This window comes from Arachis stenosperma, chromosome 3 (assembly GCF_014773155.1).
Source record: "Arachis stenosperma cultivar V10309 chromosome 3, arast.V10309.gnm1.PFL2, whole genome shotgun sequence".
Taxonomy (NCBI): Eukaryota; Viridiplantae; Streptophyta; class Magnoliopsida; order Fabales; family Fabaceae; genus Arachis; species Arachis stenosperma.
The window spans coordinates 102,223,642-102,237,120 of NC_080379.1; the positions used below are offsets into that span (position 1 = coordinate 102,223,642).

General features: G+C 39.2%; 1 protein-coding gene across 7 annotated transcripts; it reads right to left on the reverse strand.

Moving 5' to 3' along the window:
• Positions 1 to 9,723: 9,723 nt before the first annotated feature.
• On the reverse strand, positions 9,724 to 13,287 carry LOC130967338 (uncharacterized). Of its 7 annotated transcripts, none has more exons than XR_009081320.1 (8): positions 12,771 to 13,287; positions 12,457 to 12,608; positions 12,315 to 12,364; positions 12,112 to 12,170; positions 11,490 to 11,588; positions 11,268 to 11,379; positions 10,190 to 10,325; positions 9,724 to 9,960 (listed from the first exon to the last, which is right to left on the reverse strand). XR_009081320.1 is itself a non-coding variant. In XM_057892150.1 (3 exons), exons 1-3 carry the CDS (start codon positions 11,435 to 11,437, stop codon positions 9,913 to 9,915), a joined length of 354 nt encoding a protein of 117 aa, XP_057748133.1. In that variant the 5' UTR covers positions 11,438 to 11,479; the 3' UTR covers positions 9,724 to 9,912. The 7 variants fall into 7 exon arrangements, 1 of the variants encoding a protein (XP_057748133.1); XR_009081316.1 differs by having other exon boundaries at positions 11,490 to 11,913; XR_009081317.1 differs by having other exon boundaries at positions 10,190 to 10,333; positions 11,490 to 11,913.
• Positions 13,288 to 13,479: the final 192 nt, after the last annotated feature.

Below are 13,479 nucleotides of genomic sequence, written 5' to 3' on the forward strand. Positions count from 1 at the left end.
GCTTTCTGAATGGAGCATCATAGGTATTTTCTATGATGGTCTCTCTGAACAATCCAAGATGTCTTTGGATAGCTCTGCTGGAGGATCTCTTCATTTGAAGAAGACGCCTACAGAAGCTCAATAGCTGATTGAAATGGTTGCAAATAACCAATTCATGTACACTTCTGAAAGGAATCCTGTGAACAATGGGACTAATCAGAAGAAAGGAGTTCATGAGATTGATGCTCTGAATGCCATTCTGGCTCAGAACAAGATATTGACTCAACAAGTCAATTTGATTTCTCAAAGCCTGTCTAGAATGCAAAATGCACCAAGCAGTACTAAGGAAGCTTCATCTGAGGAAGAAGCCTATGATCCTGAGAACCCTTCAATGGAAGAGGTGAATTACCTAGGAGAACCCTATGGAAACACCTATAATTCTTCATGGAGAAATCACCCAAATTTCTCATGGAAGGATCAACGAGACCTCAACAAGGTTTCAACAACAATAACGGTGGAAGAAATAGGTTTAGCAATAGCAAGCCTTTTCCATCATCTTCTCAGCAACAGACAGAGAGTTCTAAGCAGAATACCTCTGACTTAGCAACCATGGTCTCTGATCTAATCAAAACCACTCAAAGTTTCATGACTGAAACAAGGTCCTCCATTAGAAACTTGGAAGGACAAGTGGGTCAGCTGAGCAAGAAAATCACTGAACTCCCTCCTAGTACTCTCCCAAACAATACTGAAGAAAATCCAAAAGGAGAGTGCAAAGCCATTAACATGGCCGAATTCTGGGAGGAAGAAGAGGCAGTGAACACCACTGAGGAAGGCCTCACTGGACGTCCACTAGCCTCCAATGAGTTCCCCAATGAGGAACCATGGGAATCTGAGGCTCAAAATGAGACCATAGAGGTTCCATTGGAATTACTTCTGCCATTCATGAGCTCTGATGAGTATTCTTCCTCTGAAGAGGATGAGTATGTCACTGAAGAGCAAGTTGCTAAATACCTTGGAGCAATCATGAAGCTAAATGACAAGTTATTTGGAAATGAGACTTGGGAGAATGAACCTCCTTTGCTCACCAAAGAACTGGATGACTTGTCTAGGCAGAAATTACCTCAAAAGAGACAAGATCCTGGGAAATTTTCAATACCTTGTACCATAGGCACCATAACCTTCAAGAAGGCTCTGTGTGACTTAGGGTCAAGTGTAAACCTCATGCCTCTCTCTGTAATGGAGAAGCTAGGGATCTTTGAAGTGCAAGCTGCAAGAATCTCACTAGAGATGGCAGACAACTCAAGAAAACAAGCTTATGGACTTGTAGAGAATGTTTTGGTGAAGATTGAAGACCATTACATCCCTACTGATTTCATAGTCCTAGAGACTGGGAAGTGCATGGATGAATCCATCATCCTTGGCGGACCCTTCCTAGCCACAGCTAAGGCTGTGATTGATGTTGATGGAGGTGAACTGATCATTCAAGTGAATGAAGAATCCTTTGTGTTTAAGGCTCAAGGATATCCCTCTGTCACCATGGAGAGGAAGCATAAAGAGCTTCTCTCAATTCAGAGTCAAACAGAGCCCCTACAGTCAAACTCTAAGTTTGGTGTTGGGAGGCCACAACCAAACTCTAAGTTTGGTGTTGAACCCCCACATTCAAACTCTAAGTTTGGTGTTGGGAGGTTCCAACATTGCTCTGAGAAAATGTGAGGCTCCATGAGAGCCATCTGTCAAGCTACTGACATTAAAGAAGCGCTTGTTGGGAGGCAACCCAATGTTATATTTTATCTATTTTCTTTTGTTATTTTATGTTTTTTGTAGGTTGATGATCATGAGAAGTCACAAAATCAATTGAAAAAGCAAAAACAGAATGAAAAACAGGAAGAAAAACAGCACACCCTGGAGGAAGAACTTACTGGCGTTTAAACGCCAGTAAGGCTAGCAGGTGGGCGTTTAACGCCCAGTCTGGCACCATTCTGGGCGTTTAACGCCAGAAAGGGGCACCAGACTGGCGTTAAACGCCAGGAAAGGGCAAGAACCTGGCGTTAAACGCCAGAAATGGGCACCAGCCCGGTGTTTAATGCCAGAATTGGCCCAAAACGCATTTTTACATGCCATTTGGTGCAGTGATGACTTTTCCTTGACACCTCAGGATCTGTGGACCCCACAGGATCCCCACCAACCCCACCACCCTCATTCTTCTTCACCCATTCACCAAAAACCCCTCACCTATCAAATCCCACTTTCTCTTCACCACTCACATCCATCCCTCATAAAACCCCATCTACCCCACAATTCAAAATTCAAACCACTTTCCCACCCAAACCCACCCAAAAAGGCCGAACCACAAAGCCATCTCCATCTCCTCCATTTTCTTCTTCTTCTACTCTCTTCTTTCTTCTTTTGCTCGAGGACGAGCAAACCTTTTAAGTTTGGTGTGGTAAAAGCGTTGCTTTTTCGTTTTTCCATAACCATTTATGGCATCCAAGGCCGGAGAAACCTCTAGAAGAGGAAAGGGAAGGCAAAAGCCTCATCCTCCGAGTCATGGGAGGTGGAGAGATTCATCTCAAGGGTGCATCAAGACCACTTCTATGAAGTTGTGGCCATGAAGAAGGGTCAACTTTGATCAAAGGTTGGACCAAGTCCTCATAGATATTTATGAAGAGGATGCTCAATGAAAGAGAAGATCAAAGAATCATGAGAGAGGAGCAACAAAGACAAGGAAGAGACATTGAGGAGCTCAAGCACTCCATAAGATCTTCAAGAGGAAGAACAAGCCGCCATCACTAAGGTGGACCCGTTCTTTAATCTCCTTGTTCTTTATTAATCTGTTTTTCGAAAATTTATGCTTATGTTTATCCATGTTTGTGTCTTATGATCATTAGTGTCTTAGTGTCTATGCCTTAAAGTTATGAATGTCCTATGAATCCATCACCTTTCTTAAATGAAAACTGTTTTTAATCACAAAAGAACAAGAAGTACAGGATCTCAAATTCATCTTTAAAACTAGCTTAATTAGTTTGATGTGGTGACAATACTTTTTGTTTTCTGAATGTATGCTTGAACAGTGCATATGTCTTTTGAATTTGTTGTTCATGAATGTTAAAATTGTTGGCTCTTGAAAGAATGATGAAAAAGGAGACATGTTACTGAGGATCTGAAAAATCATAAAAATGATTCTTGAAGCAAGAAAAAGCAGTGAATACAAAAAAAAAAGAGGCAAAAAAAAAGAAAAAAAACGAAAAAAGAAAAAGAAAAAGAAGGAGAAAAAGAAAGAAAAAGAAAGAAATAAAGTTGTGATCCAAGGAAAAAAGAGTGTGCTTAAGAACCTTGGACACCTCTAATTGGGGACTCTAGCAAAGCTGAGTCACAATCTGAAAAGGTTCACCCAATTATGTGTCTGTGGCATGTATGTATCCGGTGGTAATACTGGAAGACAGAGTGCTTTGGGCCACGGCCAAGACTCAATAAGTAGCTGTGTTCAAGAATCATCATACTTAACTAGGAGAATCAATAACACTATCTGGATTCTGAGTTCCTAAAGTAGCCAATCATTCTGAATTTCAAAGGATAAAGTGAGATGCCAAAACTGTTTGGAGGCAAAAAGCTACTAGTCCCGCTCATCTAATTTGGAGCTAAGTTTCATTGATAATTTGGAGCCTATAGTATATTCTCTTCTTTTTATCTTATTTGATTTTCAGTTGCTTGGGGACAAGCAACAATTTAAGTTTGGTGTTGTGATGAGCGGATAATTTGTACCCTTTTTGGCATTGTTTTTAGTATGTTTTTAGTAGTTTTAGTTAAGTTCTTAGTATATTTTTATTAGTTTTTAGTTAAAGTTCACTTTTCTGGACTTTACTATGAGTTTGTGTGTTTTTCTGTGATTTCAGGTATTTTCTGGCTGAAATTGAGGGACCTGAGCAAAAATCTGATTCAGAGACTGAAAAGGACTGCAGATGCTGTTGGATTCTGACCTCCCTGCACTCGAAGTGGATTTTCTGGAGCTACAGAAGCCCAATTGGCGCGCTCTCAACGGCGTTGGAAAGTAGACATCCTGGGCTTTCCAGCAATATATGATAGTCCATACTTTGCCCAAGATTTGATGGCCCAAACCGGCGTTCAAAGTCACCCTCAGAAATCCCAGCGTTAAACGCCGGAACTGGCACCTAAATGGGAGTTAAACGCCCAAACTGGCATAAAAGCTGGCGTTTAACTCCAAGAAGAGTCTCTACACGAAATTGCTTCATTGCTCAGCCCAAGCACACACCAAGTGGGCCCGGAAGTAGATTTTTATGTCATTTACTCATCTCTATACACCCTAGGCTACTAGTTTTCTATATATAGGACCTTTTACTATTGTATTTTCATCTTGGTTCTTCTGGTTCCCTCTCTGGGGCCGAAACCAATGATCACTCTTGTTCTTATGTATTTTCAACGGTGGAGTTTCTACACACCATAGATTAAGGTGTGGAGCTCTGCTGTACCTCGAGTATTAATGCAATTACTATTGTTCTTCTATTCAATTCCGCTTGTTCTTTGTCCAAGATATCACTTGCTCTTCAACTTGATGAATGTGATGATCCGTGACACTCATCATCATTCTCACCTATGAACAAGGTGACTGACAACCACTCTTGTTCTACAAGCAAGCAAGGCTCTAGTGTTTATCTCTTGGATTCCTGATACACGATGCATGGTTGATCGCCTGACAACCGAGTGCTCGCCTGACAAACGAGCCAGCCATTCCGTGAGATCAGAGTCTTCGTGGTATAGGCGAGAACAGATGGCGTCATTCAAGAGAATCCGGAAGGTCTAAACCTTGTCTGTGGCATTCTGAGTAGGATTCAATGATTGAATGACTGTGACGTGCTTCAAACTCCTAGCAGGCGGGGCGTTAGTGACAGACGCAAAAGAATCGATGGATTCTATTCCGGCCTGACCGAGAACCGACAGCTGAATTCCGCGTGCTGTGACAGAGCATTTGCAATTGTTTTCACTGAGAGGATGGGAGGTAGCCATTGACAACGGTGAAACCCTACACAAGCTTGCCATGGAAAGGAATAAGAAGGATTGGATGAAGACAGTAGGAAAGCAAAGAGACGGAAGGGAAGGCATCTTCATGCGCTTATCTGAAGTTCCTACCAATGAATTACATAAGTATCTCTATCTTTATCTTTTATGTTATTTTCGTTCATCACCATATCCATTTGAGTCTGCCTGACTAAGATTTACAAGATGACCATAGCTTGCTTCATACTAACAATCTCCGTGGGATCGACCCTTACTCGCGTAAGGTTTATTACTTGGACGACCCAGTGCACTTGCTGGTTAGTTGTGCGAAGTTGTGTAATGCCATGGAATTGAGCTACCAAGTTTTTGGAGTTCATGACCGGGGATTATGAGAGTTGTGAAAAAGTATTGTAGTGATCACAATTTCGCGCACCAAGCCATTACCTACCCATCTCAAATATGCATTTCTTGGTACTTCAGAGAGCTTCCCAGTGATCATCAATTCATCCCTGATAAAGAAAGAAGAAGGAGAGCTTCTTGATGTACTCAGAGCTCACAAGGATGCTTTAGGATGGACCATTGATGATCTGAAAGGCATTAGCCCTGCAGTGTGTATGCATAAAATTCTCTTGGAGGACAATTCCAAAGCAGTAGTTCAACCTCAGAGAAGGTTAAATCCTGCAATGAAGGAAGTTGTCCATAAGGAAGTAATGAAATTGTGGAATGCAGGGATAATATATCCTATCTCCGATAGCTCATGGATAAGCCCAGTCCAAGTAGTACCAAAGAAGGGTGGAATGACAGTCATTATTAATGAGAAAAGTGAACTCATTCCCACAAGGACTGTGACAGGATGGAGGATGTGTATTGACTATAGGAGGCTGAATGATGCCACACGCAAAGATCATTTCCCACTTCCTTTCATTGATCAGATGCTTGAAAGGTTGGCTGGCCATGCTTACTATTACTTCCTGGATGGCTATTCTGGGTATAATCAGATAGTGGTAGATCCAAAAGACCAAGAAAAGACTTCATTCACATGTCCAGTTGGAGTTTTCGCTTATAAAAGAATGCCATTTGGACTATGCAATGCCCCAGCCACTTTTCAAAGGTGTATGCTCTCCATTTTTTCAGATATGATCGAAAAGTTTTTAGAGGTTTTCATGGATGACTTTTCTGTTTTTGGTGACAATTTCAATACTTGCCTGAAACATCTAACTCTTGTTTTGAAACGGTGCCAAGAAACTAATTTGGTTTTGAACTGGGAGAAGTGCCATTTCATGGTGCCTGAGGGGATTGTTCTTGGTCATAAAGTTTCAAGAAAAGGGATAGAGGTTGACAAGGCAAAGGTGGAAATTATAGAAAAGTTCCCTCCACCAACTAATGTGAAATCTGTTAGAAGTTTCTTGGGGCATGCAGGATTTTATAGAAGGTTTATCAAGGATTTTTCTAAAATAGCCAAACCTTTGAGTAATCTGTTAATGATTGATAATCCTTTTGTTTTTGATGAAAATTGCCAGCATGCCTTTGAAACTTTAAAACACAAACTCACAACAGCACCAATTATCACACCTCCGGATTGGGAACTACCCTTTGAACTCATGTGTGATGCAAGTGATATTGCAATTGGTGCTGTACTTGGACAAAAGAAGGGAAACTTGCATCATGTCATATATTATGCATGTAAGGTGTTGAATGAGGCTAAAAAAAATTACACCACAACAGAGAAGGAATTGTTAGCTGTAGTTTATGCATTTGATAAGTTTAGATCATACTTGATAGGATCTAAAATTGTGGTTTATACTGACCATGCTGCCCTCAAGTACTTGATGTCAAAGCAGGATGCTAAACCAAGACTTATCAGATGGATACTACTCCTACAAGAGTTTGACATTGAGGTAAGGGACAGGAAAGGCACTGAAAACTGAGTTGCCGATCATTTGTCAAGGCTGCCACAAGAAACAATTCAAGAAGCCCCACAACCTGTGAATGAAAGCTTCCCAGATGAACACCTATTGCAGGTCCAACAAACACCTTGGTTTGCTGACATAGCGAACTACAAAGTGGGTAGGAAGATACCTCAAGAATTCACAAAGCAACAAGTGAAGAAGCTAATCAATGAAGCAAGGAAGTTCTTGTGGGATGAACCTTTTCTGTTCAAGAGATATCCTGATGGAGTGATTAAGAGATGTGTCCCTGAGAGTGAAACCAGAGATATATTGTGGCATTGCCATGGCTCAGCTTATGGTGGACATTTTGGTCCAGAAAGAACAGCTCCAAAGATATTGCAAAGTGGTTTCTATTGGCCAACAATTTTCAAAGATACCAGAGAGTTTGTCCATCAATGTAATGAATGCCAGAGAGCAGGAGGATTGACAAGAAGGAATGAGATGCCGCAGAATTTCATTTTGGAATTAGAATTATTTGATCTATGGGGCATTGATTTCATGGGACCCTTTCCCCCTTCCTATTCTTTCAGATATATCTTGGTAGCAGTAGAGTATGTCTCAAAATGGGTGGAAGCCATAGCCACAACTACCTGTGATGCACAAATTGTCCTTCAATTCCTCAAGAAGCATATCTTCACTAGATATGGAGTACCCAAAGGTCTTATTAGTGATGGTGGTGGTCATTTTTGTAACAAACAAATGGAGAAACTTCTTCATAAATATGGAGTTATTCATAAAGTAGCCACACCATATCACCCTCAGACTAATGGGCAGGCTGAGTTAGCAAACAGAGAATTGAAGAAAATCCTAGAGAAAACAGTAGGAAGCACAAGAAAGGATTGGGCTAGGAAGTTGGAAGATGCACTCTGGGCGTACAGGACAGCTTTCAAAACTCCCATTGGGACGTCCCCCTTTCAGCTATTATATGGCAAATCTTGTCACCTCCCTGTAGAGCTTGAACACAAAGCCTTTTGGGCTACTAAACTCCTAAACCTTGACTCTGAAACAGCAGGGGAGAAAAGGTTGTTACAGCTAAATGAGCTGGATGAATTTAGGCTAGAAGCCTATGAAAATACCAAGATATACAAGGAAAAAGCCAAGAGGTGGCATGACAGGAAGATCTTGAAGAAAGAATTCAAACCTGGGCAACAAGTACTATTGTACAACTCAAGACTCAAGATATTCCCTGGCAAGCTTAAATCTAAGTGGACTAGTCCATATTTGGTAACTAAGGTCTTTCCTTATAGGAGTACTGAATTGCTAGACGAAGCAACAAAGAATCAATTCACAGCAAATGGTCACACAGCAAAGCTATACTTAGGAGGACAATGGGACAAGGAAAAAGAGGTTCAGAATCTAAATCCTTCTTGAAGTAAAAATAGAAGATGTCAAGCTAGTGACAATAAAGAAGCGCTTGTTGGGAGGCAACCCAACCTGAGGTAGTTTTCTTTTCATAGCTTTTTCAATAAAAAATGTTGAATAATTGGTATGCATTGCAAGGAGCTAAGTTTGGTGTTGCACACCAAAACAACTTAAGGGAGAATGAAGGATTCTAAGTTTGGTGTTCCACCAAAAATCTCATTTAAAAGAACATTCTCACTTCCTGCACAATGCTAGCTCCAAGCAATCAGAAAAATTATTCAACTATTTAACTGCTTTCTAGCTTTAATCCCATAACCTTTAGCAAGAACACAATGTTTCATATATGGTTAACATGTTGCATCAAAGGAAGTGGCAAGCAATTAAGTTTGGTGTTCCCACACCAAAATAAATCCAAGAGCCACACTTAATTTATGCATACTAACCATGTAATTAAGGGCTTGAGAAGCAAGCAACTTTGAGAATTATGCAGGACATGAGTCAACAATTGAAGATATTGTGCATCTTAACTCAAAGAAAACACAACAGAAGGAAGAATCAAAGGGCTGCAACTTCAAAGGTTGTATCTAAACTTAATCCTTGCTGCTGTGTATTGTTTTGAATATGGGAACCATTATATATCCTGCTAAAGTGTTTATCTAGTTGCAAGTGAAGTTGTTTGATTAAGTATGCCAACCTGCATAATGCTTGTCATCCATCACCTAGCTGAATTTTGTTTTGTTTCCCATATGCTTGAATAAAAGAGAATTGTTTGAATTGGAAAGTAAATATCCAATGTTGCATAAGTTAGAATGGAAGTTAATGGTGGTGTATGTGTTTGATTAAATGCATAACTCATGAAACAATTGCTACATAATGTCATTTTCATTGAAGTGTGATCAAACTTGCTGTTATAAAGGTTCTTATCAGTAAAGAAAAAGCCCTTGAAAACACTACAAGAAAATAAGCTTTTTGCCACGCTTTTAAAGTGTACCGAAAGGTGCAAAAAAGCGTACCGATAACTTTTTGCCACGCTTTTTGAGCTACCGGCACGCTTTTAAAAGGGTCACATCTGCCAGCGTGCCGGTTGATCTATCGGTACGCTTTTCTTGATCTATTGGTACGCTTTACTTTTTGCCACGCTTTTACCTATTGGCACGCTTAAAAGCGTAACTGTATATATAACCTTGTAGCCACGTTTTCAAAGCGTGCCGAAAGATGGATATACAACCACGCTTTTAAAACGTGCCCAAAAATGGATATACAGCCACGCTTTTAAAGCGTGCCAAAAATTAAAAACTTGTCGTTGCACTTCAAAAACGTGGCCTAATCCTTTTTCAAATAAAAAAAAAGAAAAATAAGAAAAATAGAAATACTAATAAATTAATCTTTCAAATAAAATATTACTAAAAAATTACTCTTCCATTGATTTATATGAATTATGTACATGATAAAACATGAATAAAACATTTAAAAAAAACAAATTCTAATTTCAAAATAAACATTTAAAAAAATTACAATTCTATGTTATAAAAAATCTAATCTAATTCCTAAACAACATCTAGACTAATTTGTAGCACACGAATGGTTGCACGCAACTCTTGTATAGCTATTAGAGGTGTAGAAGCTGTTGGGCAACAGTAACCTGTATGCATGAGAACTGTACAACAAAGTACAAAATCAGTACTAATTTCAATCATGTCAAATTTGTCACTTAGTAATTAAAATTAGTAGCCCCTTTTTATAATAACTAGTGTATGTTCCCGTATCCTGTACGGGATAATACATAAAATTATATAAAAAATTTCATCAAACTATAAAGGAAACAACAAAAATAGCTCATGTATACCAGAATAAACTAACTGATGTAAGCATAAAAGATGGCCAACCTGCATGCAAACAAGCTTGGAGTCGCCCTGGATACGGATAAAAGAAAATCCCTTTTTAAGAGCATATCTCATTCCTAATATCATTGCACGATATTCAGCAGCATTGCATGGTGCTAAACCCACACCTTCACGCAACCTACAAATCTTTAAAGTAATAAACTAATAATAGCTAATGGGATTAAAGGTTGTAAAAAATGATACATATATAAATAGCAACATCAAATGTATATAGAGCTTAGCCAAAAAAAAAGTTTGAACTCTGCATCCAGTTAGGAAACACACAGAATTTTAAAGTAGATTATGGTATACAGAGCTTAGCAATTCCTTGTTTGAATCCTTAACATTTAATAAAGCTTGAGACTGAAGCGCTATATCTTGGACAGAGATAGGCTCAGACCTAGCACCCTTTGTTGCAACAGCCCACAATCAAGATGATGAATCAAGTAGTTAGGAAGCCAAACAAATCTTAAAAGCAATCAACCAACACAAACTCAAACATTCTTAGGCATAAAGCAATGTTAGTTGCTTGTAGATATACACAAACAGCAGGTGTGGATTTTGATAAGGTTTTCTCACCTATTATCAAACCTGTAACTATTAGAATAATCTTAATCATAGCTTTATCAAAAGGTTGAGCAGTGAAGCAGTATAATTTTCATGATGCTTTTCTAAATGGAAATCTAACAAAGACTATTTACATGTCTCAACTCCCTAGTTTTGTTTACTTAAATTCAAACCTTGTTTGCAAACTAAACAAGGCAATATATGGTTTGAAATAAGCTCTTAGAGCTTGGTATCTAACCATTACTGCCACCTTACAATCTTTTGGATTTAGGAGCACAAAATCAAATCCTTTCCTCTTCACACATTTTACAACTACTTCAATTATTTATATATTTATTTATGTTGTTTTCAGAGTTTAAAGCATTGGCAGTGGTGTTTGCAGAACTAATCCAAATTCAAAACTTGTTAATTGAGCTCAAGCAACCCTGTCTCACTATTCCTACAGTGTTTTGTGACAATATGTTTTCAGTTCTATTATCTTAAAAGCAATCAACCAACACAAACTCAAACATACCGAAGATGCAGCTTTATTTTCGTGTTTTGTAACACCATTAGCAGTTGATTTCCTAGCCTTTGAACACCTTTTGATGCACCCACTGAAATTGCCTTAGCAGATTCGAATGATTCTAAGCACAAATATTGCATCGGAAAGAAAATAAACATAAGAATACTCATGTTAATCATTAACCCTGAGCAACAAAGTGGATTAAGAATGAGTTATGATACAAAACCCTACCTTGAAGGCCTCCATATGGTTTCAACTTCTCAAGAACTAAAGCTAGAACTGGTCCATGAATGTCCAAAACTTACTGTCATTGCAGCAGCTTCAGCAAAACTGCTTTGCACAGAAAGTTGCCTAGATAAGGAACCTACAACAGTAGCATACTCAGAGGATAGACACAAGACAGAAGAACCTCCTCCTCCTTTGCTTCATTATTATTCTCTTCTTCTAATTCCTCATCATCACTCATAGCCGCTCCTTCATTTATGTCAAATGAATTTTCCTCACCCTCATTATCATTACTACTCTTGCCGCCATTTCCTTCATTATTCTCTTGATGAATCTCAAATCCCTTTGACATATTTATTTATTTTAGTAAATGCGATGCTCAGTATAAATGCTACAATAATTTCTTGAATTCCTCCTTTACAAATTACCTCTGGAAACCAAAACAAGGATGCAAACATTTAAATATACACACAACTAATAACAAATAATTAAACAAGAACATACAGGCTGTAGTAGTGACCACTCTCTATCTATATATACAGTAGTAATTAATTACTAGCTAGCCTTTAAAACCTATATTCATTGAAGCAATTAAGCTACCTACTTCGCTATCTGATCTTTAATATACCTTAGCTTGAAGAGCGCTGTGAAAAAAAATACAAGAATAAGTTGTTCCAAAATGTCTGCCTGAACAAAGTTCAAAAGAATAAAAAGAACAATCAGAACCCATAGGAAGCTTATCTTCTTCCATTATATAACATGATGGAAGAAAAAATACAATCAAATATCTCATAGTTTTTCAGTGATAGAAATGTAAGGGATAAAGCTGACCTTCCCAGGCTGATTATACAAAGACGAAAGATCAGAGAAAAGAGATGGAACTCCATGGAGAGAATACAAAAGAAAGAAATCACAATCAACTTCGAAAAGCCTGAACGAGGCATAATTTGAAGCTAACAAGAAACTTGAATACCTTAGTTAGGAGAGGCCTAATGTAATTATCTGTTGCTGCTCTAAATTTGTCACCTTGCAAAAAATCTAGAAGTATTCTCTGCCAAACGAGATTCAGCAAAGAATAAACTCAAAGAATGAGCACCACATATCAGTAGCTGAGCACTACCACAGCTGCAGCAGAACAGAACCAAATGTCAAAAAGTTTGGAAAAAAAACCCTAAACGACGGATCATATTAGAACAAAAAAGAAATCTAGAAAAAAATGAAGAACCAAGAAAATCAAATTCAAAATCAAATAATTAGATCAAGGAAAAAATTGACCAAATAATTTACCACGGCACTGCGAATGTTGAACATGGCTGACGAAGGTGCGACGAGTGAGGGAGAGGGAGACGGCGACGCGACGATTTCAGAGAGGGAGACGGCAACGCGACGGGTGCTGAACCACGGAGGGAGGATCGGCGATTGAGGGTTTGCGAAATAGAGTGAGCAACGATTGAGGTTCCGAATCCAACGAGGGTTTGCGAGACAGAGACCACTGAGGGAGTAGGAGGGCACGCCGAGACAGAGACCACTGAGTGCGTGGACGGAGCAGCGCCGATGGAGGGTTCCGAATCTAACGAGGGTTGTGTCGATGGTGCGAGGGTTGGGTGCGAGAGATCGTTGATGGCGCGGGGTTGGGTGCGACAGAGAGAGGGATGGGTGTGAGGGTTAGATGAAGGGCTGGGTGTGAGGGTTAGATGAACATGACGGCGAGCTGTGTGGTGCAACGGCCTTGGCGATGGGCAGTGATGAACTTAGTGCGACGGCTTGCTGGGTGCGATGGCTTGCTTTTAGGTTATCTTCTAGGTTAAAAATGAATTTGGAAATAAAAGTGAAGTGTATGAGCAGTTATATATAGGTTAAAAGTTAACTTAGAAAAAAGTGAAGTGTGTAAAAAATAGGGTGGCACTCTATTGGTACGCTTTTGTAGGGTGCCTATATAAACACAGTATATCGGCACGCTTTAAAAATGTGACTGTTAAAAAAAAATTAGTCACTC